The following is a 26945-nucleotide window of genomic DNA, read 5'->3' on the forward strand; positions in this document are numbered from 1 at the left end:
AAGAAAGCTGATCTAAGAAAGCAATGACTACAGCAATGTAAATAATAACAATGATCAGAAGACATTCAACTCTGATGACTGTAATGAACTTTAGTCCTAGAGAGTTAATAAGAAAATACAGCTTCTTCCTCTCAGCAGAGAAGTGGGAACCACGGCTATGAAATGTGGTATATACACAGTCAGACTGGTTCCTATATCAATATTTCTGTTATAATGGCAATATATAAATAGATATAAATATATCTTTGTTAATTTTGCTTACATTTTCCCACTATAATGGAATATATATATATATATACACATATATACATATGTGACCACATTACATATATGTATATATATATACAGTCTATCAAAAATATTTAAGCAAAATTTATGGAGACACATATATATACATATATTTGATATAATGGAATATACATACATATACATATAATGTGTGCATATATATGTGATGTGTATATGTGTATATATATGTGGGTAGATGTATATATACATGCATATACAAACACACACACATGCATATGTGTCTATTATTAAGGAGGATTCAGTGAGATGGGGACAATGTAAAAGAACATTCTAACAGTGTAAAAACAAAACAATAAAACTTTTTGCAAAAAAAGGAAAGAAATGAGCCAGTTTTGCTACAGGAACCTATTATTGACCAATCAATGAGAGCCAGAGTGATTTGAGTTTAAGAGATAGTCCTTTAAAAAAAAAAAAAAAAAAAAAAGAAATCTAGTTCACAAATCTTTAGATGTCTTGTAACATTTGAACTCCAGGCTCAAGGCACTATCCACTGCACCACCTAGTTGCCCTGGACACATTGTAAGTACTATATAAATATTTAGTTATTATTCACCTCCAAGTTGCTCATAAAATATACAGTAAATGTATTAAATGAAAATCTTTCAAAAACAGGAATAAAACCTAAACCTCAGCAGCACTTCACAGCCCAGACTTATCTTTCCAAAGAGAAAATGTAGGGCTAAGCAATTGAAACCCAAATTTGCAGAAAGGCAACACTCCAATACAAGTCTTCTGTGGCTCTAGTAATCTGTTTATTTCACCATGCCATTTCTTAAATGTGTCATCCACTGGAATTGTCTTCGGATGGATAAACTGCGGATTTTGTGAAAGTGATTTATTTTTTCAAAGCAAAGTAAAATGAGTCCTCTCCTCTCTCTACCCCTCAAAAAAAAAGTCTACAAATGTATTCAGGACTATAACATTTCATCCAGACAGTGGTCCCAAAGAAATCTTCTTCCCTAGGACATCAGGGACCCAGGACAATAACCAAAATTGTATTTCTTATGCAGCTTTCTGCTTTTATCACCATTTATAGTGTTCTGGGATTTGAACTGGAAAGCAATTTTAGTTGGATCAAACTCTTCGTTTCAGAGAAAAGGAAACTGAGATACAGAAAGGGAGCTTACTGACCCATCATTACAACAGTACCAGAGCCAAGTTACTTGGTTTCCAATTTCTCTTTCCACTTTGTGCAAACAGAACGGGGAAGGGGAGCCCACCTGAGACCTCCCACGTCTGACCTGCTTAGCCTCCAACCTTGATCCAAACACTATTGCAGCTTGGTTGCAAAGGTGACCTGGCCACTCGGCTTTCTCCTGGCCCTAGATTTAATGCCTCTGTTTTGGCTGTAATGGCCACAACTCCGCTAGGTGGTGGCTCTTTGTTGGTGGTGGATTTTTTACTTTTTTCTTCCAGGATCCTTTCCTTTGTGAGCTGCCTCATTTCATTGGATTTATTGTAGCTGCTCTTGTGTTTACAACCCAGTGTTTAATCTATTTACTTCAGCTGGGCTAAGCCTGGCTCTACGCTGATTTTCAGAGGCTCTATTGACGATAGCAATGGGGGAAGCATTAGAAACTACATAATAATATTTTAGTTATTGAATGCCTGACCTGGGAACATTTCCAAGGGAAGGGTTTTCTGTCTTCCTCTCTCCTCTCCCTTCCCCAGCCAAAAAGAAGTAAATTTCTCGTTATATTTTTGCAGAGGCCGTATCAGATTCGCTCTGGAGCATCTACCCATGACATTGCTCACATGTTTAAGACAGCAATTGTGACCTACCCGGCTTCGTGGTCAGTGGGAATGGTGACTCTGCTGAAAAAGGTAAGTGGAGGGGCAGCATGGTCCCCATGACTCCCTAGGGGTTATACTGCACTATATACTTTCAGGCCACTGCACTTAGAATCAGGAAGTTCTGGTTTCAAATCCTGCCTCACATACTTACTAGCTATGTGTCCTTATGTAAATCACTTAACCTATCTGCCTCAGTTTCCTCATCTATAAAATATGGGGGTGAAATGGCCAATTTAGGAATAGTCTATATGATTTCACACATATAATTGACATTTTGCTTACCTTCTCAAAGGGTGAGGAAAGAACTGGAGGAATAGAATTCAGAACTCATTTTTCTAAAATGAATGTTAAAAATAAGTGATTTTTTTTTAAGAAATAAAGGGGTTTGGCTTTTTTAGCCCCTAAGATCCTCTCTCAGGTATATTTCTATGATCTTAGTATCTTAAACATAAATACTTCATCCCACTTGCTCTCCACAGTGGTTCTGGTTGCCAAATAGTACAAGTATTATGCTCTCCATTTTACAGAAAGGAAATTGGGGTTCAGGAAAGGGAAACAACTTGCCAGATGTTCCATACTTAATGTCAGAGTCAGGATTTGAACTTGAGTCCTAAGATTCCATCATCAGAATTACTATTCAAAAAATAATAAGCCCTTATACTTGCATAGTCCTTTCATATTTTTAAGGTACTTCTATTTTATCTCACTTAATTTGCTAGATTACAATGTTCTCTCCTTCCTCAAATTTCCCTAAAGTACTTTCTCTGTATACACCATACTTTGTTTCATACTTATCGGTGAACCTGTCATGCTTTTGTTGGGCCATTTAAGTCATATCCGACTCTCCATGACCCCATTTGGGGTTTTCTTGGCAAAAATTCTGCAGTGATTTTCCATTTCCTTCTCCAGCTCATTTTTACAGATGAGCAAACTGCAGCAAATAGGGTTAAATGACTTGCCCAGGGTTATGTATTTATGTGTCTAAGTCCAGATTAGAACTCAGGTCCTCCTGACTCAAAGCCTGGTACTCTGTCCCCTGCATCACCTAGGAAACCAGTCATACAAAAGATAAAAGATTCTATGTTGGAAGAATGGCCATGTAGTCCAGCCTTATTGATTTATGTGTAACTAGGCCACTGAGCCCAGTCCTGATGACTGTGCATGGGAGGCCATTGATGAATTTCCCAGTGGCTAGTCCTCCATTAAATACAAATGAGGAAACGAGATCTGGAGAGGAAAGGTGTTTTTCCTAAAGTCACATGGGTAACAATAACTGACAGCCCTGACTCTTAGAGCAGCATGCACACAGGTGCACCGTGTAGGTCTGAGCTCCTTCAGGGCAGAAACTATGCTGTTTTGTATCTTTCTAACCTTGGTGTTGGTATTATATTTATATTATAAAATAAATACTTGTTGAACACTTGTTAAATTGAATTCAACAGGTATTTATTGAGCACCTACTATGTGTTGGGCAATGTGGGAGTTACAAAAGAAACATAAAACATGATCCTTACCTTAGAGATGCTTAGAATATTAGAAGAGAATGAGTTTATGGAGAAATAATTATCTAATATATTTATGTAGTATATTTATATTTATACTATATACTATATTTCTAAAACTGGGCTAGATGATTCCACGAACTATATTCCCTTGTAGGAATTTATCAATTGGTAGGAACTCTAAGAGATATACACATAGAAAGACTATTAACAATACAAAATAATTTAGTGTAGAAAAAATGCCAAATGTGGAGCAAAGTGGACATCGCAAAAATGAATTTAGAACAAAAGATAACTGAGACATGGAGAACAATTGCTCACAATAACATTTTCATCTGACAAGGCTAGACACTACCCTCTGGTGGTTCTGCTGAAATAAATCTTCAGTCTAATTTCTATTGATGTGATCCTGATAATAATAGTAAAATCAGAACTCTAGAGCTAGAGGGACTTTTGAGACCAGCTAACCCAACTCTTTCATTTTAATGATGAAGAAAAAATTCATTAATGTTAATAATAATAGTAGTTTTATAGTTAAATTTTGTAAAATACTTTATAAATATTATGTCATTTGATCCTGACAAGTAGGTGCTATTTTTATCCCTATTTTGTAGATGAGGAAACTGGTTTGCCCAGGGATGTGGAGACATGTCCAGAGGCAGGATTTGAAGTCAAGTTTTATGGACTGTACCAAGGAATTGCTCCTGAAACTAAGGAAATTGAGGCCCAAGGAAGTTAAATGTCTTGACGAGGTCATGTCAGAGGAGTTTTTGAACCCAGGCCCAGGGCTCCAGAATCATCCCACTTTCCAATCACTGTGAACTGCTTCCTTTTGACAGATGGGGATTGTATCTCCTCAGACTCCCAATGGTCCTCTGGCTTGTTGACTTTACTTTGTGTTTGTGCTATGACTCAAAGTCCCCATTGCCAGAGTCCCTTTCTGAGGGACCACTTTTCCCCATCATTCCCATCTTCCCATGATATTTGAGACCATCAGAGACCATCTGTTGGATTCTGGGGGTTCATTCTGGAATGGTCCTCAGTCCCCCCACCGGATTTGCCCCATATTCAGTAATTCTTAGTGATCCTTCTAAGTAAAAGGTAGGAAGACTTATCCAGAGATGTCAATCCCCAGAAATCCCACCCTTCAAATCCCAAAATAGGGTTTATTTACCTATCTTTACCAGCATCTGGATGGAAAATAGGAGATAATTTGTATGATTTAAGCCCTGAGAATTTTAAGAAGTTGGTAAAATTAGACTATCCCCCAAAAAGGATATCAATTTTCTTTTTTTTTTTATTCAGAAAGAATAATATTTCAATCTCAGAGTAGAAACTAAATAGCAAGTCTGGCCCATAAAGCATTCTTTAGCCTTGTTTCTGACAGTCATTTGGCCCTGATGGAGTTATGGAGGGAAGGCAAGGATGTACATCTATTGCTAGTGCAGCCCAGGTGTTTATTTTTCAGCCTGAATCTGTGGGTAAGAGTGTTTTCAGAACAGATTCCCAAGTGACAGAAATTAGTCTGTAGGAACCTTACAGATGGTAGGCAGCTGTGACTATCTACATCTCTTTTAATAGCTTCTCCAAGTTTCTTTCTTCACAAAGGTCCTCCATTCTTGAAGGGATAATGTGGTATAAACAAATTTACATTTGCACACATATGTCACGGATATCTGTTAACTGAATCTATTATAAAGCAGGCCAGCTGGGTGAGGTACCTTTGTCACTAAAATTTAGTGCAGTAGAAGGAGCTGGGCCCCAAAGTCAGGGTTCCTAAATAAAATCCTAACGTCAGTATTTATAAGAGGTCACTCTGTCCCCCTTTTTCTCATCTATAAAATGGGCATCACAATAATTATGGCACTTACCTCCTAGGATTTTGAGAAAAGCATTTTGTAACCATTAAAGTACTAAGGGTAAGCAAAATATTGATCATGGGCCAAATCTGACAATCTTGTTTTTATATAGCCCCACAAGTCAAAAATGTTTTTATATATTCACTAAGTTTTATTATGTTAAAAATAAAATCTTATAATGGTATAATATTTTGTATCATGGGAAAATTATATTATATTAGAAAATAATCCTATTTAAAAAAATAATCTTGGCTTGTGGGGCAGTTAAAAAAACAAACAAACAGGTAGTGGATCAGATTTGGAGTTCCCTGGAATAGAATCAAAAACTTTCAATCGCTGCCAATTGTCACTTGGATAAAATATAAAATCCTCAACTTGACATATAAAATCCTTCATAATCTAACTACCATTTATCTTTCCAGTCACATTCCACTTCTCTTTTTCACGTATTCTTCATTCCAGTTAAAACTGTCGCCAACTATTCCCGGAATATGATATTCCATCACCATTCAGCAAGGTGGCTCAGTGCAAAAAGAATAGCACTTAGAGTCAGGAAAGTCTGAGTTCTAACCCTGCTGAGGAACTTACTGGCTGGGTGATGTGGGGCAACCTCTTTAAGCCTCAATTTCCTCATCTGTAAAATTATATTAACAAAAACCTAGGGCTGCTTGTTGGGATGAAATGAATTAATATATGTAAAATGAACTGCAAACCTTAGAGACCCATGTAAATGCTAGTTATTGTTATTGTTAAGCTTCTTCACAAGTGCCTCTCTCTGATTTCTAGAAGAGAATCCTTAGTCTCCTTCAAAAATGCTAACGCTCATAAGAAGATTTTTCTGACACCCTTCCCTCTCCCCAATTATAAGTACTCTCTTCCTCTTGAAATGTATTTTACATTTATTTCCTTGGATGTATTGGGGCAACTTTGATGCAGTGAACAAAACTCTGAGCCTGGAGTCAGGAAGACAACTCTTCCTCAGTTTAAATCTGGGCTCACATGCTAGTTGAGTGACCCTAGATAAGTCACTTAACCCTGTTTACCTCAGTTTCCTCATCTATAAAATGAACTGGATAAGGAGATGGATACTAGTCCAGTATCTTTGCAAAAAAAAATACCAAATGGGGTCACAGTCAACTATGATTGAAATGGCTCAACAACAAAATCTGGACCCAAGTTCTCTCCTCTCCAATTCATCGGAGTGTAAGGTAGTTCTGACTGAGCAACAACCATATATTGTAATCTCCCAGTAGAATGGAAGTACTTGGAGGACAGGGATTGTTTGTTTTGTTTTATCCCACGCCCCTTACAAGTATTTAATTACCTTTGAGGACGGGCCTTGGAGCTCAAAGGCTGCCCACCAAAATGATCCACAGTTTTGGCAACAGCAACTCATGAAACCATCCACTAAAGTATAAGGAATTATACTGCATTTTATAAGTGAGCACCTACCTTGCCAAAGTCACAGGTTTTTGAGATAATAAAGTTTTGACTTCTAGGTAATTCTACTGCCAGAGGGAGCAGTCTCATTGCTGATGGCTAGATGTGATGATCATCCTGGGAATGCAGCAGAGCTAAATGATTGCTGGAGTCTTGAGATAACTCCCCAAAGTTACCACTGGTTGTCCCCTTGATTTTTTTTTTTTACTTTTTTAAAGTTTAGTGCCTTGTGAGACCTTATGGATAAATATTTTTTAAAGAATAACAGTTTACATAATACTTTAAGCTCTTCAAATTTCTTCACATGTTATCTCATTAGAACTTCAGATCAACTCTGTGAGTTGGGTATCATTATTATCCTCATTTTCAGATAAGAAAAATGAGGCTGAGAAAAAGTAAATGACTTGCATAGGAACACATGACTAGAAGTGGTCTGAAAAAGGCTTCAAACTCAGGTCTCTTAGTCCAACATTTTATCTGCTACACCAGGTGTGTCCATACTCCCTGTCTGTGGACCTTAAGAGGTTGGCAATGTTTCCTAGAACTGCTGGAACGGATCAAAATATAATTGGGAAAGTTTGTAATACGATAAATATAATGTTCGTTTGTAGATTGATAAGTCAATCCTTGGCTTGTAGGGATTGTTTGAGGCAAAGTGGAAAGCCAGCTCCAGATACTTCAAGATAAAACTACAATCACAAGACTCCACATAACATTCATTTTAGTGGAACTTTTTTCACATAATGAGAATGATGGCCTTTGAGAATATGTGTACTTTATGAAACTGTTGTCACTTCAACTACATCCTGATGATTTTCTTCTTGAACTCACTGCTATCTATGGGAATAGTGCTTTGTACCCTTTCCTGAAGAGAAGGAAGTTAATTTTTAATAGCCTGATATAAAAGAAGCAAACAGGAGTTCACCAGTAGAACTTAATTTCCATTGAATTGGGAAATTTGTTTTTGTTTTGTGATTGTTTTTAAGGTAATCCCTTGTGATGGAAGTGGGCAAGCAGGGGGCCCAAATTAAAAAAAAAAAAAAAAAAAACAGTGATAGTAATTGCAATCCTTTAGCAGCATAAAAAAAGCTGAGCTTAGCATCCAGTAAAAATAATTAGTTAATGTGATAGACTTGGCTCTTTTTAACGGTGAGGTGATTCAAGGCAATTCCAATAAACTTGTAATGGAAAGAGCCATCCCCATCCAGAGAGAAAACTTTGGGGACTTAATATGATTCAAAGCATAGTATTTCCACCTTTTTGCTGTTGTTTGTTTGCTTGTTTTCTTCTTTCTCATAGTTTTTTCCCTTTTGATTTGGCTTTTCTTGTGCAGTGTGACAAATACAGAAATATGGTTAGAAGAATTGCATGTTTGACCTATATTGTACTCCTTGCTGTCTCAGAGAAGGGAAAGGGAGGGAAAGAGGGAGAAATTTTGAACACAAAGTTTTGCAAAGGTGAATATTGAAAACTATCTTTGTATGTATTTAGAAAAATAAAATATTATTTATTTATTTTATTTTTTATTTACTTATTTTTGCTGAGGCAATTGGGGTTAAGTGACTTGCTCAGGGTGCCACAGCTAGTAAGTGTTAAGTGTCTGAAACCAGATTTGGACTCAGGTCCTCCTGACTTCAGGGCGGTGCTGTATCCACTGCACCACCTAGCTGCCCCTAAAATGCTATTTTTAAAAAAAAAAAAAGATGTGTTAAAATAGGAAACCATTATATGGTAGCTCAGTGGTGGCATTCTATCTCTGGTCTACCCCTGTTCCATCATCTCTCCTAGCAGTGGCCTGTCCATTAATGTTTGTGTTGCTTTCCCCAGGAATATTTTATATTACTCTCCCTGGGTACAAATATTTCTAATTAGGGCTCTGGTGTAGAAACAAAAGAATGGGCATATCTTAAGTGAAAAGTTGCAAAAGAAAGAGCTTCTTTTTCTCAAAAAGCTATATTCAATGCTTTCTCTTTTGTATTTTAAGATAGCAATATTTTATTTTATCTTGACAGTTTAATGTACCAAGCATTATTTAGTTGCCTAGTTTGTGGAAAGGGGCAGGGAGGTGGTGCAGTGGCTAGAGTGCCAGGCCTGAAGTCAGGAAAATTTATCTTTGTGAGTGATTTTAAATCTGGCCCCAAACACTTACTGGCTTATGATCCTAGACCAGTCACTCATCCCTGTTTGCCTCAGTCTCCTCAACTATAAAATGAGCTGGAAAAGGAAATGGCAAACAATTCCATGTTTTTGCCTCGAAAACCTGAAATGGGAACACAAAGAATCAGACATGACAAACAGCTGTGCAAAACACCATTCTAAGCATTGGGAACACAAAGACAAAAATTAAAAACCTTTTAAAAATTAAAAATTGTTCTTGCTTTCAAGGAGCCTGCATCCTGCTGGAGTTTACAATATATAAACAGTTAAATAAATATATAATAATTTGAGGTAGGAGAGGGCAATACAACTAGGAGGCTCAAGAAAAGCTTCCTAGTCACAGAAGCTGCCCTTGAGCTGATCCTAGAAGGAAGAAGAGTTTTAAGGAGATGAGAGGAAGAAGTCTTTGTTAGACAGAGGGGACTGATGAGAGGTAATGAGTTCCTGATTCATTGGAGGAAAGGGAATTGATGCAAGAAATGTTATAGCAATAGAACTGACCAGATTGCTTACTAGTTGAATGACCATGAGCAAGACTTCTGAAAGCTAGTTACCTTTTTTATAAAATGAGGGAGTTGGTCCAGATCCAAGGTGTCAAACTCAAATAGAAACATGAACCATTAAGCCACACATAAGGATCCCTGAAGGCAGCATATTGAATTTAGAAAAGCACCTATTAGTGTTATTTATGTTCTGTTGTGTTTTTACTTATTTTGTTCAATATTTTACAATTACTCTTTAATCTGCTTCAGGCTACACTTGGGAGTATTGTGGGTTCAGCAGTATGTTTTTAACTTCTGGTCTGGATAATTTTTAATATTCCTCTCAATTCTAAACCTTTGATTCTATGAGTTGGTAACCGGATATATATGATAGGAGGAAGTGGGGAAATATCTGAAGACATTAACAATGGAATTATCCACAAAGCCTTTCCATACATAGTTCATTATCTAAACTCTTGTGTTTTCTTGGCAGTTGCTTGAACAAAATCCTGACCACAGATTTTCTCAGCTATCAGATGTCCAGGACTGCTCCTACATGGCTGACGTGAATTGGGATGCAGTTCTGCAGAAGAGGCTGATTCCAACTTTCATTCCTAATGTAAGTCAACTGAAAGAAGTCCAGCTTCCCACTTCCTCACCCCACACTGTTCATTTTAACATCTGTTCCAAGTTTAGAGTGTATTTTTTTCTTGTTTTGAAGGGTCTATAAATTCCAGTGCAGTGGGGTTCTATAGGACAAAACTCATATGTTGTGTTGCAATGTAAGTTTTTGTAACTTTTGCCTCAGGCTATTCTACAGCATTGAAAATTGTATATCCTAAGAATCAGGAGGGAATTAGCATAATTCAATTCAAGAAGGATCTTGCTATAGGGAGCTCCACCTTTATATTTTACTAAATCCTAGGAACAAGAAGGACATGTGAGAGCAGAGAGGTTATATGATTGAAGAAGAGGTTTAGTGTCACCTAGATTATACATATCACAGGCAGAATTTGAGCCTTCTTCCTGACTCCAAAACAGAGTACTCTATTCACTATACTAATGCTGCCTCCATAATTCACTTGTGTGGATTAACTGTATATAAGATGCTAATGTATCAATTGCAATGTCATGTTTAAAATTACTTTGATAATGCATTTTATGACAGTGTTTGAGGCCCTTAATGCAGTGAAAATTCAGAATTTGGGGTCTTTAACTCCAGAGTTTTAGACCTACAGAAATTCATATGTTTAATGATCCTCTAGTGTTCACTGAATATCAGCTTTGGACTCAGTTCTGTGCCAAGAACTTTTAAGGATTAGAAAACAGGGAGAACAATGTGAGATAAAAGATAATAACAGATGTTGGAGGGGATGTGGGAAAACTTGGACACTGATGCATTGTTGGAGGACTTGTGAAATGATTCAGCCATTCTGGAGAGCAGTTTGGAATTATGCCCAAAGGGCTATCAAACTTTGATTTCTACTGGATCTGTGTCCCAAAGAAATCATGAAAGAGGGAAAAGGACCCGCATGTACAAAAATGCTTGTAGCAGCCCTTTTTGTAGTGACAAGGAACTGGACATTGAGAGGATACTCATCAGTTGGCGAATGGCTGAATAAGCTATGGTATATGAATTTTATGGAATTTTTGTTCTTATAAGCAGTGATGAACAAGCTGATTTCAGAGAAGTCTGGAGATGCTATGTGAAGTGAGCAGAATCAACAGAACATTGTATATAGTAACAGTAAGATTATGTGATGATCAACTGTGAGGCTCTTTTCAGCAATAAAGTGATTCAAGGCAATTCCAATAGACTTATGATAAAAAGTACTATCCAGGTCCAGAGAGAGACCTATGGGGACTGAATATGGATCAAAGCATAGTATTTTCATCTTTTTATTGGGTTTTTTTGAGTCTTTTTTCCTTTCTCATGTTTTTCCCCCTATTGATCTGATTTTTTTTACAGCATGATGAATATAGAAATATGTTTAGAGGAATTGCACATGTTGAACCTTAATTAGATTGTTTCCATCTTGGGGAGGCAGGAGGGGAGGAGAAAGGGGGAAAAAGTTGGAACACAAGGTTTTGTAAAGGTGAATATTGAAAACTATCTTTGCATGTATTTGGAAAATAAAATACTATCAAAAAAACCAAAAACCCAGGGAGACCATGATACCCTGTTGTCTTTGAAGGAGCTTGCAGCTTGGAGGGACAGACATATTTCAAATATTTGCTCAGGAATATAGGCCTGTAACTGATCACATGACAAGATATAAGTAGTAAAGACGAGAATTACTCTGGCAGTTAAAAAAGAAGACACTAGTGTGTTCTAGCAGATTTGGGGGAATCACTGTTGCCATAAAGCCTTACAGAGTTGGAGAATGTCCCATGGTCAGTCTTGTATGAATCCTTTGTAGGGAGAGGGAGGAACAACCTAATAAATTTTCTTTAATATGGTGGAGACCAGAGGTAGGCTCCCTTCCTAGTGAGTTAATTATTTTGTTGTTGAGTCGTTTCAGTCGCATCTAACTCATTCTGACCTGGCAAAGACATTGGAGTGGTTTGCCATTTCCATCTCCAGCTCATTTTACAGATGAAGAAACTGAGCAACAGGGTTAAGTGACTTGCTCAGGGTCACACAGCTTATATCTGGGCTGTATTTGAACTCAGGTCCTCCTAACTCCAGGTCCTGGTGCTCTAGCCACTATAGTAACAGAATTGAAAGGATCCTTAGAGATCATCCAGTAATCCTCTCAGTTTTCAATGGAGAACACTGAGGTTGAGGTGAGGTGACTTGCTCTTGTTCACTCAGTCCATAGAATTTGATTTCAAGTCTTCTGCTTCCATACCCATTGCTCTTTCCATTAAAGCCCAAATCTTCTACTCCTTCCCCAAGATAGCCCTCTATGTGACTAGTCTCATTAGCACCATAGTACTTTTCCAGCAACAAAAGCCCATAATGACCCCAAAAGTCCACCAACAAGAAAGATAAAATGTAATTTAGGGGAAAAAAAACCATTTGTTTCCCTTCTATTCATGGTGGGCTTATTAAAAGACAGAGAGAATAAAATATAAGCATAAAGAATAATGAACCCATTATGCCATGGAAGGAGGCAATAAATTATAAAAAACATGCAGCAGGAGCTCTGCTCTCGTTAATATCTTGGGCTGATTTTATTGAGATTTAGTTCAGTCCATTCCCCTAAATTTGTCTCATTAGCAAAATGATATAGAAGGTTGAGTCCAGAAAGAAAGGTGACCTTTTCTTTGTTCCCTGCAGAAAGGCAGACTGAACTGCGATCCCACTTTTGAACTTGAAGAAATGATTTTAGAGTCCAAACCTCTTCATAAGAAAAAGAAACGACTGGCAAAGAAAGAAAAAGATAATAGGAAATGTGACTCGTCCCAGGTGAGCAACAGAACGCACATATCTCAGCCCCTACTCCTTGGGGTACACAAGAAAAATCATGATGCTCTAAATGATCATTTAAAGTTCCTAGTGTGCTCTTCAACCGAGTACCCTGCCTTATGGTTTGTGCCATAAATCTTTTATTTCAGTAAGTCGAGTTTGCTAAAAATGAAGTTGGAATAGTCCAGGCCCAAAGAAGTGCTAGCAAATATTTAACAACTTGGCTTTCCAGGGAAAAAATATACACACAATATTCTTTTTAAAATATTTTTTGCTTATTTAATTTTTAATTTATGGAATAAAACAATCATTTCCATAACATAGTATCATGTTTAAAAAGATGATTGCACATGAAACTGCAAATCTATTATGCAAAACTTGCTATTTTTAAAAAATATATGATAAAGTTATCATGTATATTTCTTTTCCCCCCTTTTCCCCCCTCCCACCAACCACCCTAGAAATGGCTACCATTAGACATAAATACAAATATATATATATATATATATATATATATATATATGTATATATATATATATATATATATATACACAGTGTATATGCACGTGTGTGTATATATATACATATATATACACACACACACACACATGTATATATAAATGCCTTTTCTACATACTTCTATTTGTCCATTCTTTCTCTGGATGCAGATAGAATTTTCCTTCAGATGTCCTTCATTTGAGTATTTATGATAATCAAAGTGACTTTTAATTTTAATCTGTTATTTACATTTTTTCTGTTTCTTAAGTCAAGACAATCAACAAAACAACAAACCAAGCCTTGGTATGTAGTATTTGCTGATTTCTAAGATGTAAATACTCTGGCTGAAAATTTAACTATTGGTTCCAGCTAGTTCCAACACATCCGTCTGCACTTAACGATATTATGTCCATTTATTCAATTATTATTTATGAAGTACTTCCAATATACAGAGCATTTGGCTGGAAGGTTTGTTTTTTTTTTAAAGAACATTTCTAGAGAACTCATGCTAGCAAAACAAATCTATGTCATCTCATCTCAACTTGGCTCTTGGCTGCTTAAAAGTTCTTTTATTATTCCTTTATTGACCTTTCTTCTACTTCCCTACAATATGTCCCAAGCTTGCTCTTCTCCCCTCAACCCTCCTACCCCACTTCTATTCCTTTCCCTCTATGCAGACATCTTGCCTCATTTTGGGCAAATCAGGGTAATTCACTGTGAAATCCTTATCCTTTCTTTTATACTCCCTTATTTTATAAATCCCTCTCATCATTCCCCATTCTGTACTATTTTTGCTCCAGTCTCCAAACAAGATATATTCTTTTCTCTGTACTAGTACAATGTCAATCCCTACAAAGAATTTTTTCCTCCAATTATCTGTCCTTTCAAATTCTGACTACATTACTTGTGCAAATGCGTTTTGATTTTATATAATCAAAATAGTCCATTTTATCTTTTGTGATCATCTCTATTCCTTGTTTTGTTAAGAATTCTTGCTCATCCATAGTTATGAGATGTAGGTCCTTTCCTTCTCTAATTTATTACGATTTGATCTTTTGTTTAGGTTATGTGTACATTTGGAGTTTATTATGATATATTGTGGAATAAATTTCATAATATGTGTGAGAGAAATCAACTAATTCTTCAATGCTAAATCCAATGATTTTGGGTTTTTTTATCCATTTGACTTTCCTATAATTTTTGCTGCTGTCTACCTCTTCCTTGAAATTTTCTCTTCTCTTGATTTCCTTGACATTATTCTCTTTTCATTTTCCTTCTACCATTCTGGCCTGTCATTAGGGAAGTTTTCTAAGGCTGTGTTCTGAAACCTTTTCTTTCACTCTCTGGATAATTTCACAGTTCCCATGGGTTTCATTTTCATTTTTTTTTACAGGTGATGCCTAAATCTATATATCCAGTCCTTATCTCTCTATTTAATTCTAAGTATGCATCACCAAATGCCTGTTGAACATATTCTCTTGAGCATTTTAAATTCAGTATGTACAAAGTGGAATTTCCCTTCACTAAAGCTGATACTCTTCCAAACTTTCCCATTTCTATTGAGGGCACCATCATCCTCCTACTCACTAACGTTCACAACCTAAAAATCAGTTTTGACTCTTCCCTTTCCTCTGAACAGTTGCCAAATTTCTAAATTCCTTCAAATCCCCTGCATTTATTTTCTCCTTCCCATTCACTTTACATGTCTTCAGCACTTCTTGCCTGGCCTATCTCAATAATCTCTTAATTAATCTCCTTTCTTCCAGCTTCTTCCAGCTCCAACCCATCCTCCACACAACCACCAACATAATAATAATTAATATTTATATAGTGCTTACTGTGTGTTGGGCATTGTACTAAGCACTTTAAATTATTATCTCATTTGCTTTTCACAACAGTGAGATGCTGTTACTATCCCCATTTTAGAGATGAGGAAACTAAGGCAAACAGAAGTTAAGGGATTTGCTCAGGATCAGACAACTAGTAAATGTCTGAGGCTGGATTTGAACTCAGGCCTTTAGCAGTCTATCTATTGCACTTAGATGCCCGCCTACATTATTATTATTATTTGACATTAGTTTAACCATGACCACCCTCTTCAAAAACCCTCAGTGGTCAAAATATAAGTTCTGCTTCCTGACCTTTAAAAGTCCTCTACAATCTGGCTCTAAGCTAGCTTTCCCAATTTATTTCCTATCATTAAACTATGTCCTGAATTCATCATTCCATCACCCACACCAGGAATGGATGCTCTCCCTATCTTCACCTCCCCAAAGTCTTATCTTTCTTCAAGGTTCACCTCAGCTATCATCTCCTCCACAGAGCTTGTCTTGACTTACCCTACTCTCTTCCCTCAAATTTATTTTGATTTACTTATCTATTTATATCAGTGCTTTCCTTAGGAAACTATAAACTCCTCAAGGACAGGCAAGGAGTCTTATTTTTGCCCTTCCATTACCAGGCCCTAGCACCATGCTTACACAGAGCCTAAGGCACTTAATTAAACATTTGTACAGTTCAATTGAGATAACATAGTGCCTGCCCTTGAAAAGCACATTGTTTAAAGAACAAATAAAGCAGATTTTTATAAAAAGTAACTTCTGAATGGTACAAAGATCCTGCAAAAGTTCTCTCATAAGAAATAGCAAGAGGGGATAAATTAGAAATAACCTCCTAAAATTTCAGATTTATAAAAAGCAACTTCTGAAGGGTACAAAGATCCTGCAAAAGTTCTCTCATAAAAAATAACAAGAGGGGATAAATTAGAAATAACCCCTTAAAATTTCATAGTGCTTTATATTTTTCAAAATGCCTTTAGTTTTGCTGTCTTATTTGACTTTCACAACACCTCCTGTCACATAGGGACACCCCTGTATTATTGGAGCTATTTCATATTGACTGGGGAACTGATTGTTAAATCTTAGACATTTATATCTTGGAAATAAGCAAATGTTACAAATCAGGGTTTGATTTATTGTTACATTGATTGTCTAGACTTAAGTACATTTTGAAGAAAATGTTAATAATGCAAATTAAATTTAAAAGCGTCATTTACATTTTGGGGCAGAAGAGCTGATTATTAGACATTTACCAGCACATCCCTAGATATAACCCACTTAAATGAAAGCTCTTTGTGTTTTCAGTAAATTTTAAAGAGTATAAAGGGGTCTTAATGATGCAATCTTTGTATTTTCTAAAGAAAAAAACAAATGCTGGTATGAGGTGGAGAGAGGTAGCCAATTATCAGATATATCGAAATACAGTGGATGCTTGGCAGTTTAGTTCAAGAAAGGATCTCAGTGTCCGGTACCTTGGCTTGTCAGGCGATCTTCAGAATCTTCCTAAGATAATTCAAATGGAAGTGATTCAGTTTCCTGGCTTCACAGGCTTATAGTGGGGTCAGCACAATGGCACTGTAGACCTTCAGTCTGGTAGTAAGTCTAATTAATAGCTTTTATCTCCCATACTTTCCTCATCAGAGAAGTGCTCTATGAGGAAACAGAAGTGAATTAGCTCAGAAGAAAGTGGAGTTGTGCAAATTTAGAGAATCCACCTGAATATTTATAAGGACCCTTTGTGCCTGACCTGTGATAGAGCATTGCACTCACTATAAGTTGACTCCAAGGTATGGAGCCATTCTGGTCCTCTTCAAGAATGATGGACAGCAACCATGGGAAATACACATATATATGTGCCAGAGCCAGAAAGCCAGGATCTGATCTGTCCTAAGTTATTCCCCATCTTCTATGCCCCACTGGGTCTCAATCAATGGGGCTACTTTCCTGGAACTGAATTAAACATTTAAAACAAGAATAGGATTTGCCTCCAGCCTCACAAGAGAAGGATTAAAACTCCTTGTGCTGAGCAGCACTGTTTAAGGATCACATTTTCTTTAAAAAAAATAATAATAATACCTTACACTTAGCAGAAAAATTCAAATTTAAGCCATGAATGTGGAAAGGAGCAACCCAAGCGTGAACATTTTAGTGGCATCCAGCTGTCTCCTGATACCCAACCTTTGAATCTTTGTCTTCAGCTACAGGGGAAAGACTCTGTGCCTAAGGAGCTTTTGCCATGCTAGAATAGTTTATCTTCTCCCTGATCCCTCCAGGCCTCCTCAACAGAATTACAATAGGCATTCTCAGCATGATTCTTTTTCACTCAAATTAACTGGGTAAGGCTCACAACTTCTCTGAGCCTCAGTTTCCTAGTCTGTAAAATGGAGTTAGAGGGACCTAGAGTACCTGTCTCAGAAGGTTGCCATGAGATTCAAATAAAATACTATATGGGAAGTGCAAATCTTAAAGTGCTCTAGAAATGGGGGCTTTTAGTCATAAGAAAACAGGCTTTACTTGAAATTTCACAGAATCACCTAATGTCAGGGGAGAAGGGACCATCAGGTCATCTCCTTTAATACCTTTAATTTAGAGGAAGAAATGGAAACCAAGAAAGGGAAAATGATTGTTTCAAATCACTCAGCAATAGCAGAGCTGGAATTTAAATTCATGACTCTAAGCCTTATATTCTAGTAATAATAATATAGCTTGTTTTATATGGAATGCTTATGATTTATTTTAGATTTATACTTCATTTGGCCCTCACAATCCACCTCCCATCATAGACACTATAGATAATCCTAATCCTTATTTCTGTGACGGGAATGTTTGTTGTTGAGTTATTTCAGTTGTATATAAGTTTGCTTGTTAAAGATACAGTTATGGCTCACCATTTCCTCCTCCAGCTCATTTTACAGATGAGGAAATTGAGTCAAATTAAGGTTAAGTGACTTGTCCAGGGTCACAGAGCTGGAAGGTGTCTCAGGATTTGAATTCGTAAAGATGAGCCTTCCATTGATTATAAGCTCAGTGCTCTCCATTCATCCTTGTTTCCTTAGAAAGGGGATACTTGGGCTCAGAGAACATGATGGGCTCTCGGTTGTCCAGGCTAGTAATTTCAGAGGCAAAATTAAAACTCAGTTCTCTTCTGACTTTAAGTCAAACATTCCATGAATTTATTAGGCACCTACTATGCGCCAGGTACTGTGCCAAACATTAGGCAAAAGACAGCCCTTATTCTCAAGAAGATCACAGCTAAACATTCAAAGGACGCGATATAAATAAGCTATATGAAGGAAAAATTGGAAACATTCTCTCCACTGCATCAGGTTGCCATCTATCAAAGGTGCCTTTTATACACAAAAGACTTTTTTTTAGTATATTAAGGAAGTACCTTTAACTAAATTTTCCTGTTAAAAGAATCTCATTAAAAATGAGACTTTTCAGTCAATAGGGGTCCTCATTAAGGGGGGGAAAAGCCCTCACATAACCTTGTGTGGATGAAAAAAACCTTTTAATTAAAGACACACTGTTGTTCTATTCTTTTTTTAAAAAAGAAAATCTTTAAAGGTCAGAACTTTATGAGCTGTTGGGGCAATCTGAATATTTTATAACACTCCCACAAAGTGTTTTGGATTTTTTTACAAACATATTTAAGGTCTTGCTATCCACATAACCCATGATCACATACTGCCTGTGTTGTCACTTAACTCTCTTTTGTTTGTGTTAAGTGTTTGTCTCTCCAAGCTCCTTGATGGAAGAGATGTGTCTTCTACTACATGGTTGTATTCCCCACTGAGCACAAGTTGCCCAGGACCTGGCAGAGCCTAAAGGATGCCTTGAAAGCATCTTCCTCCCCTTCCATCTGCTGTGAAATCTGAATCTGAAAGAGAAAGTCTGCAATTTACATGAAAAAAATATTTGAATGAAATGATCAGTGATCCCAGATTAAATACAAGGGGTCTCAAAAATTTAATGTTTAAAACCACATTGATTGAAAATGCTAACTTAATAATAACCCGCATATATATATATGTGTATATATATATATATATATATATATATATATATATATATATATATATATATATATATATATATATATATATATATATATATACATATATATACGGGTTATTATTAGCTATAATATAGTTATTATTAACTATATAAGACTATATATATATACATATATATATATGTGTATATATATATATATAGTCTTACACTAACAAACAATTGTAAATCTGTGAGCTATTATTATTATCCTTATCCTATAAGTCCTGGGATTTCTTCCACTATGTCTCTTTAGGCTATAGAGTTTCAGAGTACAATAAATAAGATATAATAAAAATTAATTTAAAATAAACTTTGTTCTTTCCTAGAGGTCTTTCACCTTCCTCCCTCCTTTACCCCCACTGAAAATGACTTTATTGCTTCTATTCAATTAGAACATTTCCCATATTTTACTTCTCTCAAGATTTTGATTATTTTTTTGAAATTCATATTTTTTAAAAGCCGTACAATTCTATTCACTCCTTCTGTCCATTGAGGATAACATAATTCAAACCTTTTAATCCCTGTTCCAAACCATCTCTTCTCCCTCACCTCCATATACTTTTTCTCTGAAACTCAGATCACAGTAATAGATTTATAGTTAGATGGGGCCATTTTATCCAATAACACCTCTGTCCATTTTACAAATTAGGAAACTGAGGCCTGTGGAGATTAAATGATTTGCTCAAAGTCAGAGAAGTAATAAATGGCAAAGGTGAGATTTCATTCAAGATTTTCTGCCCCCAAAACCACTGGTTTTTCCACTTGGACCAGAAATCACCAGATAGATATAAGCTTCATTTAATTTAATGTATCTCAGGTCCTCTTCATTTCCAGGTGCCAAATCATCATTCCCTGGCTTGGCTAATACAATTTAGTAATTTCTTCTATGATAGTCTTCTTTCTCATTTGTAGTATCCTTTTTTTAGTAGTATCCTAGATTTATAACTTGAAGGAACCTTATTAGAAGTCTTCTACTCTCTTCTACTTCTCTCACTCAGCATTTATTAGGCACTGCACTAAATACTTTATAAACATTATCTATTTGATCCACACAACAATTCTGGGAATTAAGTACTATTATTAGTTCCCATTTTGGTTGAAGAAAATGAGACAAACACAGGACTTGCCCAGAGCTAGTAAGTCTCTAAGGCCATATTTGCATTTAGTTCTTCCTGATTCCATTCACAGCATCACCTAGTTATCTCTATCTGTAGATGAGGAAACTGAAAAGCAAAGGAGTGATTTGCCCCAAATCACATCAGTAATAGAAGCAGAGTATTTGGATCAAGTCTAGTGCTATTTCCACTGTATCATTCTGTTTTGCATTTTTCTTCCCCTTTTTCCTTTCTTGTAAAAGTCTGCCAGGCCTTTTTCTTACCTGCATTTCCTCTCCCTTTTCTTCTGAATATTCATATTTCTGTTTTGACCCTTCGGAAGTCTCCTACAATAATTCTTAGAACCTTTCTTTGCTGCCTCTGCCAAGAGTTCCTGAGAGCTCTACTTCTGTACTAATCTTGTAACTAAATCACTCTTTGACTAGTGAGTACAACTTTTGTCTCTAGAATTTCTTTCTTGTTTTCATTCTGATTGTCTTCTAAGTTGGAAGAGTAAGTGGATAGTCTAAGATCTCCCTTTTGGGCTTGTTGCTAGATATAAAATGAGAGGTTGAGTTGTGAATTATGATAGCCAAGCTTTATCCATTTAAAAAAAGAGAATGGACTTCCCTCCCTTTGCAGAGGTGGAAGTCTAATATATAACATTATATATATACTGTCAGACTCAGTTGAAGTTTTAGTTGGTTTTGCTGAACAGCTTTTTTTTTCTCATTTTTATTCCTTCTTAGAAAGGTAGCTACATTTACAATCCCTAGGTAGGGAAGAGAAGACAAATATACTCATCAAGGAAGGTGATATAAAAACAAAAGATTTGAATATGCATATATTTTAATGTGGCTTATCTGTTTACATTCTTTTTAATTAAAGCTTTTTTATTTTCAAAATACATACATGGATAATTTTCAATAGTTATCCTTGCAAAACCTTGTATTCCAAATTTTTTCCCTTTCTTCCTCTCCATCCCCTCTTCTAAATAGCAAGTAATGCAATATATGTTAAACATGTGCAGTTCCTCTATACATATTTCCACAAATACCATGCGGCACAAGTAAAATCAGATCAAAAAGGGAAAAAATGAGAAAGAAAACAAAATGCAAGCAAACAAAAAAAAGTGAAAATACCCTGTTGTGATCTACATTCCATAGGCCTCTCTCTGGGTGTAGATGGCTCTCTTCATCACAAGATCATTGGAACTGGCATCAATCATCTCATTGTTGAAGAGAGCCACATCCATCAGAATTGATCATTATATAATATTGTTGCCGTGAGTCTTCTGACCAGGTGTTCACTACCAAAACCCTTACCTCTTTTGGCTACCCATCTCGGCTTGGCTGCCCCAGGCTAAGGAGCCAGGGTGAAGAGCGCCAAGTTAAAGAGAGCGACTGCTGCCTGCAGTGGGCTTATAAAGGGCCTGTGAGGTCACACACAGCCAATCAGCGAGTCACCCATTACAAAGCTATCTCATCGTGGCCAAGATCCCACCCAAGGGCAGTCCTAATATCCACAGAAATTACTTCTGGGCCTCAATCTCCCAATGCACTGTATCCACCCATTTAAAGGGCCCTTACATACAATGATCTCCTGGTCCTGCTCATTTCCCTCAGCATCAGTTCATCTAAGTCTCTCCAGGCCTCTCTGAAATCATCCTGCTGGTCATTTCTTACAGAACAATAATATTCCAAAACATTTATATACCATAATTTATCCAACCATTCTCTAATTGATGAGCATCCACTCAGTTTCCAGTCTGAATATTTATTTTCTAAAGGATAAGAAATTGACAAAGGATAACTTTGCAACCAAATTTTCTCTTAGAAATAACTTAAGTCCTCAAAAGTAATTTAGGGAAACATTTTTTGGTAAACATCCAAAACTTTTGTTCTAGGAAACTCATTCCTCCTAGGCCCTATGTTTGTTGAGCACTTCTCAAGGTTAAGATCTTTCAAGCAGGTACTTTATACAATAACCCAGTCAGACATAGTTAATAGTCTGTTCATTGGAGCCAAAGTACTTTTTAAAATCCCTGATGAATGAATGTCACAGTGGTTGGAGTGAACAGTCAGATGGAATTAAATGTGATCCCGGAGGAGAGAGATGGTTCTGGGCCACGCGGTAGAACATCTGAGCCTTTCACCATGGGATAGGAAATATGTGGTGGGAAATGCAGGTGAGCTGCTGCAGCTCTTGCTCTTGAAGCATAATTTCAGACCTGTTTTCTCCAAGAAATTATCATTTCTGATTTTATCCTGGGGTAAATAGCTGATGGTCTTTCAGCAGATATTCATTGACATCCAGGTTGAACAGCCACCTTAACAAGTCTTTCCAAATCAGCCTAGAGAGGTGGTGATTGCTCTGCTGGCCTGGAGTATTGCTTCCTTTTTCTTTTGCCAGATAAGAGTGCTATGATTCTGATTTTGATTCTTTTATTGCTTTTGCCTTCTTCCAGGTCCTTGGTTACCTCTCTTTGATGTAGCTGTCCCTGCTGAACTAACATTTATCTTGGGAACTTTGTAGGGGACAGGCTCTTACTCTTACAGAATTGTACCTTCCTACCCAAATCAGTCATTCAGTTTGATAACTGGGGAAAAAATGCTTTAAGCTCTCCTAGAAAGTTTGACACATAAATAGAGGTCATAATTTAGAGCTAAGGAAAAGGCAATGTGGAACAGTTAAAAGAGTACTCAGCAATCTTGAATGTGAATCCTATACTCCAACACTTTTTAATTACTTATGTGACTGAGGGCCTAGTCAGTTTCTTCTCTGAATCTCAGTTTCCTTTTCTGTCAGATGGGGATTTGGGATAAAGTGATCTTTAAGCTTCCTTTCAGAATTGCATATTTAGAGGAGGAGATGGAAGGAAGGGAGAGAAAATTGGGAACACAAGGTTTTGCAAGGGTGAATGTTGAAAATTATCTCTGCATATATTTCAAAAATTAAAAAGCTATTATTTAAAAAAATAAGATTATTTCCACCCTTCTAGGACAGGAACTGGACCTGTGACTTTATTAGTAGAGAGAACTCCCAGGTGAAGAAGCTTCCTCTACCAGTGCAGATTGGTACCTTACTTCCAACTAGAGCCCTGAGAGTTTAAGTGATTTATTCAATATGTCAGAGCGGTGGTAGCTGAACTGTGGGCATCCATTGACATCTCCCATAAATACTTTCTGAATTTATCCTTTTTTGGCTAAAGTAGTTTTGAATTTAGATTCTGGCTGATATCTCCCAACATGAGCTTTGGTGAGTGATGCTCTTTGGGTTTCATTTTACTCCTCTGCAAAAAAGAGGGTTGGATTACATGATCTCTATGTGACTGATTTTACTGAGTATGATAAGCACTTAGGAAATATCTGTTGCTTGATTGTGGACTCTGTCTGCTAATCTCCCTTTTCTTTTTTCCATCTGGCAGACTTGTCTTCTTCAAGAGCACCTTGAATCAGTTCAGAAGGAATTCATTATATTCAACAGAGAAAAGTAAGTCACTCCTAGAAAAGGTAAATTTTAAAAAATGTGTCAGCTAGAAATTCTAGCAGAACCACTATTTTTAAATAGTAGTTCTCCATGTAGAGTGAATAAGGGAGATGAATGCTTCTTACTTCTCTCATTCACTGGTAAAGAAAGCAGTAGCATCATTAGTAGATCATTCAAATCAGTGATGTGTTTTGGGTTTGCTGTGGTTTTTTTTGTTTTGTTTTGTTTTTACTCAGGCATTTCTTTTTTCCCATTCAAGACTTAAACCTTTTCCTCTTTTTATCTGAAGGGTAAGAAGGGAACATAATGAGAAGCTGGCACAAGCCAAAGACCCAGAAGATGGTCAGAACAACAACCTGTGAAATCTGCTCCATCCTCTCTACAACATTAATCAACTGCTCTGCACATGGGTCCTGTGCCATGTGCTTCTGAACCCTCCATTTAGAAAGCTCAGATAGTAGTTCTCACCTATCCCCACCCCCATTTACAAATGCCCAAAGTGCTATAGTAGAACACTTAGCATTGGGGGTTTATACTCTAGTGTAGTACAAAGAATACAGGACTTAGACTAAGAAAGATCTGGTTCCAAATCCCAGCCGTGATCCTGTGTGGCCACTGGCAGATGACTTTACCTTTCTGAGCCTCAGTGGATAAAGGGGGTAATAATATTTACATTACCTATAGAAATATGACCTACCTCACAGGGTTCCTGTGAGGGAAACACTATATAGTTGTGAGTTCTTATTATATTTAATTCTTTTCCTCCTCCTTGCCACACTATAGAAAATGTAAGAATTGGGGTGAGGTCTTTCCATCTTAGAAAACTAACAAAGGGGAGTTAGAATGTCTTTAATCTATCTGAGCATAAAGTGGAGAATTCTGTCCAGGAAAAAAAAAGAATGGAACTTAATCACAAAGAGACTCCCCTCAATCAGGGACCTTCTCATAGTAACATGGCCCTCCAGCAGTGATCATCTCATTTAACTAGGGATTATATGTTATCTGGCTAAATACCAGGAAACCACAGAAAAGAATATGGTCAGATGTTAACATGTAGAGAAGTTTGAGCTGATGTCTATCAAGACATTCAGGGTGAGAGATAAACTAACTGCCATTAAGACACAAAGAAACACTGACGGTGTCTCTTTCTTGCTATGTTCATCACCTAACTCTAGGACAAAGTGTTGGTCTGATCAAGGAAGCAGACATTCTGGGGGTAGAATATATAGAATTAGGGCCTGTGTGAATCCAGAGCACTAGATAGCTTCACTCCACTGTGAGCAAGAAATGAGGGACTCCGCATCTGCTTAGTATTTACAGCTTTTAATGTATTGAACTAACAAGCCTTAAGTCCCGGCAATGCTAGAAAAAAAAAAGACTTCTTGCCATTTAAAAAAAAATGAAGTGTATTTGCAAGGAAGAAGCATAAATATCTGAAAATATTTACAAAAGTAACTACCATCCACCTCCACCTCTTGTGTTCTCCTCCAACTAAGTCACTGGCTATCCTTGGATTGGCCAACAGTAAAATGCCCATGGTCCTTATTTGGACCATATTGCTCAGAGTATATGTAAATAGCCATTGTTTCTGTTTTGGCCAAAAAGCCCTAAGGGTCTTTTCTTCTTAGATTGATATTTTATTTTTGAGTAGATGAAAGAAGCCATTTTTTTTGCCTCATCTCTTACCTAGGCTTAAAATGGGCAATGCTTCAGTCACATTGAGAACTGTGAAAGATCTCAGCTTAAAAAGGCCAAGGTCTCCCACTGCGTCCAGGGCCATCTCCAGTCATCCGGACCTATATCTTGCCACTAGACCTAGATGTCTCCAGAGGAGAAAGTGAGGCTGCAGACTCTGAACAGCCCTCCCTTATTTAAATTCAATTCACTCACATGTCAGGGCATCACCTCCCTGATGTCATGGTCCTCTGAGAAGGAAGGACAAACAATAGCAATCCCCTCCAATCAGAAAGTGCATCAAGTGAAATAATATATGTAAAACACTCTATGAATGGGATCTCTTATTCAAGGAACTCTCTCCAAACACCAGCCCTTGTCTTAACACAATCTGATCTAAGGATTGGAATAAAGTCATCAGTAATGAGAAAGAGAACAGACTTTCTTTCCAAAGAGAAAAGACCAAGAGTTTCCATGGTCATTTGCAACTCAGGCCAAATAATGTGTTTTGGTTGCTCTGACTCAAGCCCCAAAGGTCATAGACTTTTTCTTCCCTGTCACACATTTCTTCTTCATTAGAGAGTCCTGTTGAAAGACCTTTCTAAGGGATATTTTGGGAACAAGCATATTACCAAAGGGAAGGAAGGCAAACCATTTGGCTCCTTTTCCACTGACATGTCTAACTCATGCATCTAGGATGTCTCGACCAGGAGAAGGGCCTTGTAAAAAGTCCATACTTCATATTCTTAGTGAACCAGGGAATAATTCTAATAATAACAAAATATTAAATAATAAAAATTTGGGCCCAGAGTAGTGCCATTATTTTTTAGGAACTGGGATTCACTTGCTGGTCACTGACAAACCTGGATGAGACAAAAAGGCCTTACTGGCCCGCTTAGACAGTCTGCCAAAAATAAAATAGAAGTTTTGTCTGTATTGGTATTGCCTTTTTTTTTAAAATGGAGTAAGAAAGAATGCTATGGATCTTTCTCACTGCTCAGTTAGTGCAATCCCAAACTTTTATTAAAAAAAAAAAAAAATTCCTGTTTCTTGAATAGCTGTTAGCAACACTGAGATCCTTCTGGTTATTTTTTGTATTCCTGGGGATTATCCTGGTGACTACCATTGGCTTGAATTGCATGCTCCTAGGTTTTCCAGGCCCTATCATTCCTGGTTCGCCACTCCTTAAACTTGGAGCTCTCCAATTGGAAAGGAAAAGGACCACGTCAGCCATCTATGATTGTGTTCCTGAAAATTTTGTTAGTGTTGTACTATCATCTCCACCCATCATCACAGAAAATGTCTTTTATAGCTTTACTGTGCTCATAAGGTTGGAAGCAT

General features: G+C 36.9%; 1 protein-coding gene across 1 annotated transcript in view; it reads left to right on the forward strand.

Moving 5' to 3' along the window:
• Positions 1–25306, forward strand: part of STK32A (serine/threonine kinase 32A) — a 138593-nt gene extending 113287 nt beyond the window's left edge. Inside the window, exons 9-13 of the mRNA XM_074291746.1 lie at positions 2017–2133; positions 10037–10162; positions 12827–12955; positions 23869–23933; positions 24220–25306. Of these exons, the coding sequence (XP_074147847.1) occupies positions 2017–2133; positions 10037–10162; positions 12827–12955; positions 23869–23933; positions 24220–24292 (510 nt within the window). The 3' untranslated portion in view covers positions 24293–25306. The remainder of the gene's footprint in view (positions 1–2016; positions 2134–10036; positions 10163–12826; positions 12956–23868; positions 23934–24219) is intronic.
• The last annotated feature ends 1639 nt before the right edge of the window (positions 25307–26945 follow it).

Source organism: Sminthopsis crassicaudata, chromosome 2 (genome assembly GCF_048593235.1).
Source record: "Sminthopsis crassicaudata isolate SCR6 chromosome 2, ASM4859323v1, whole genome shotgun sequence".
NCBI lineage: Eukaryota > Metazoa > Chordata > Mammalia > Dasyuromorphia > Dasyuridae > Sminthopsis > Sminthopsis crassicaudata.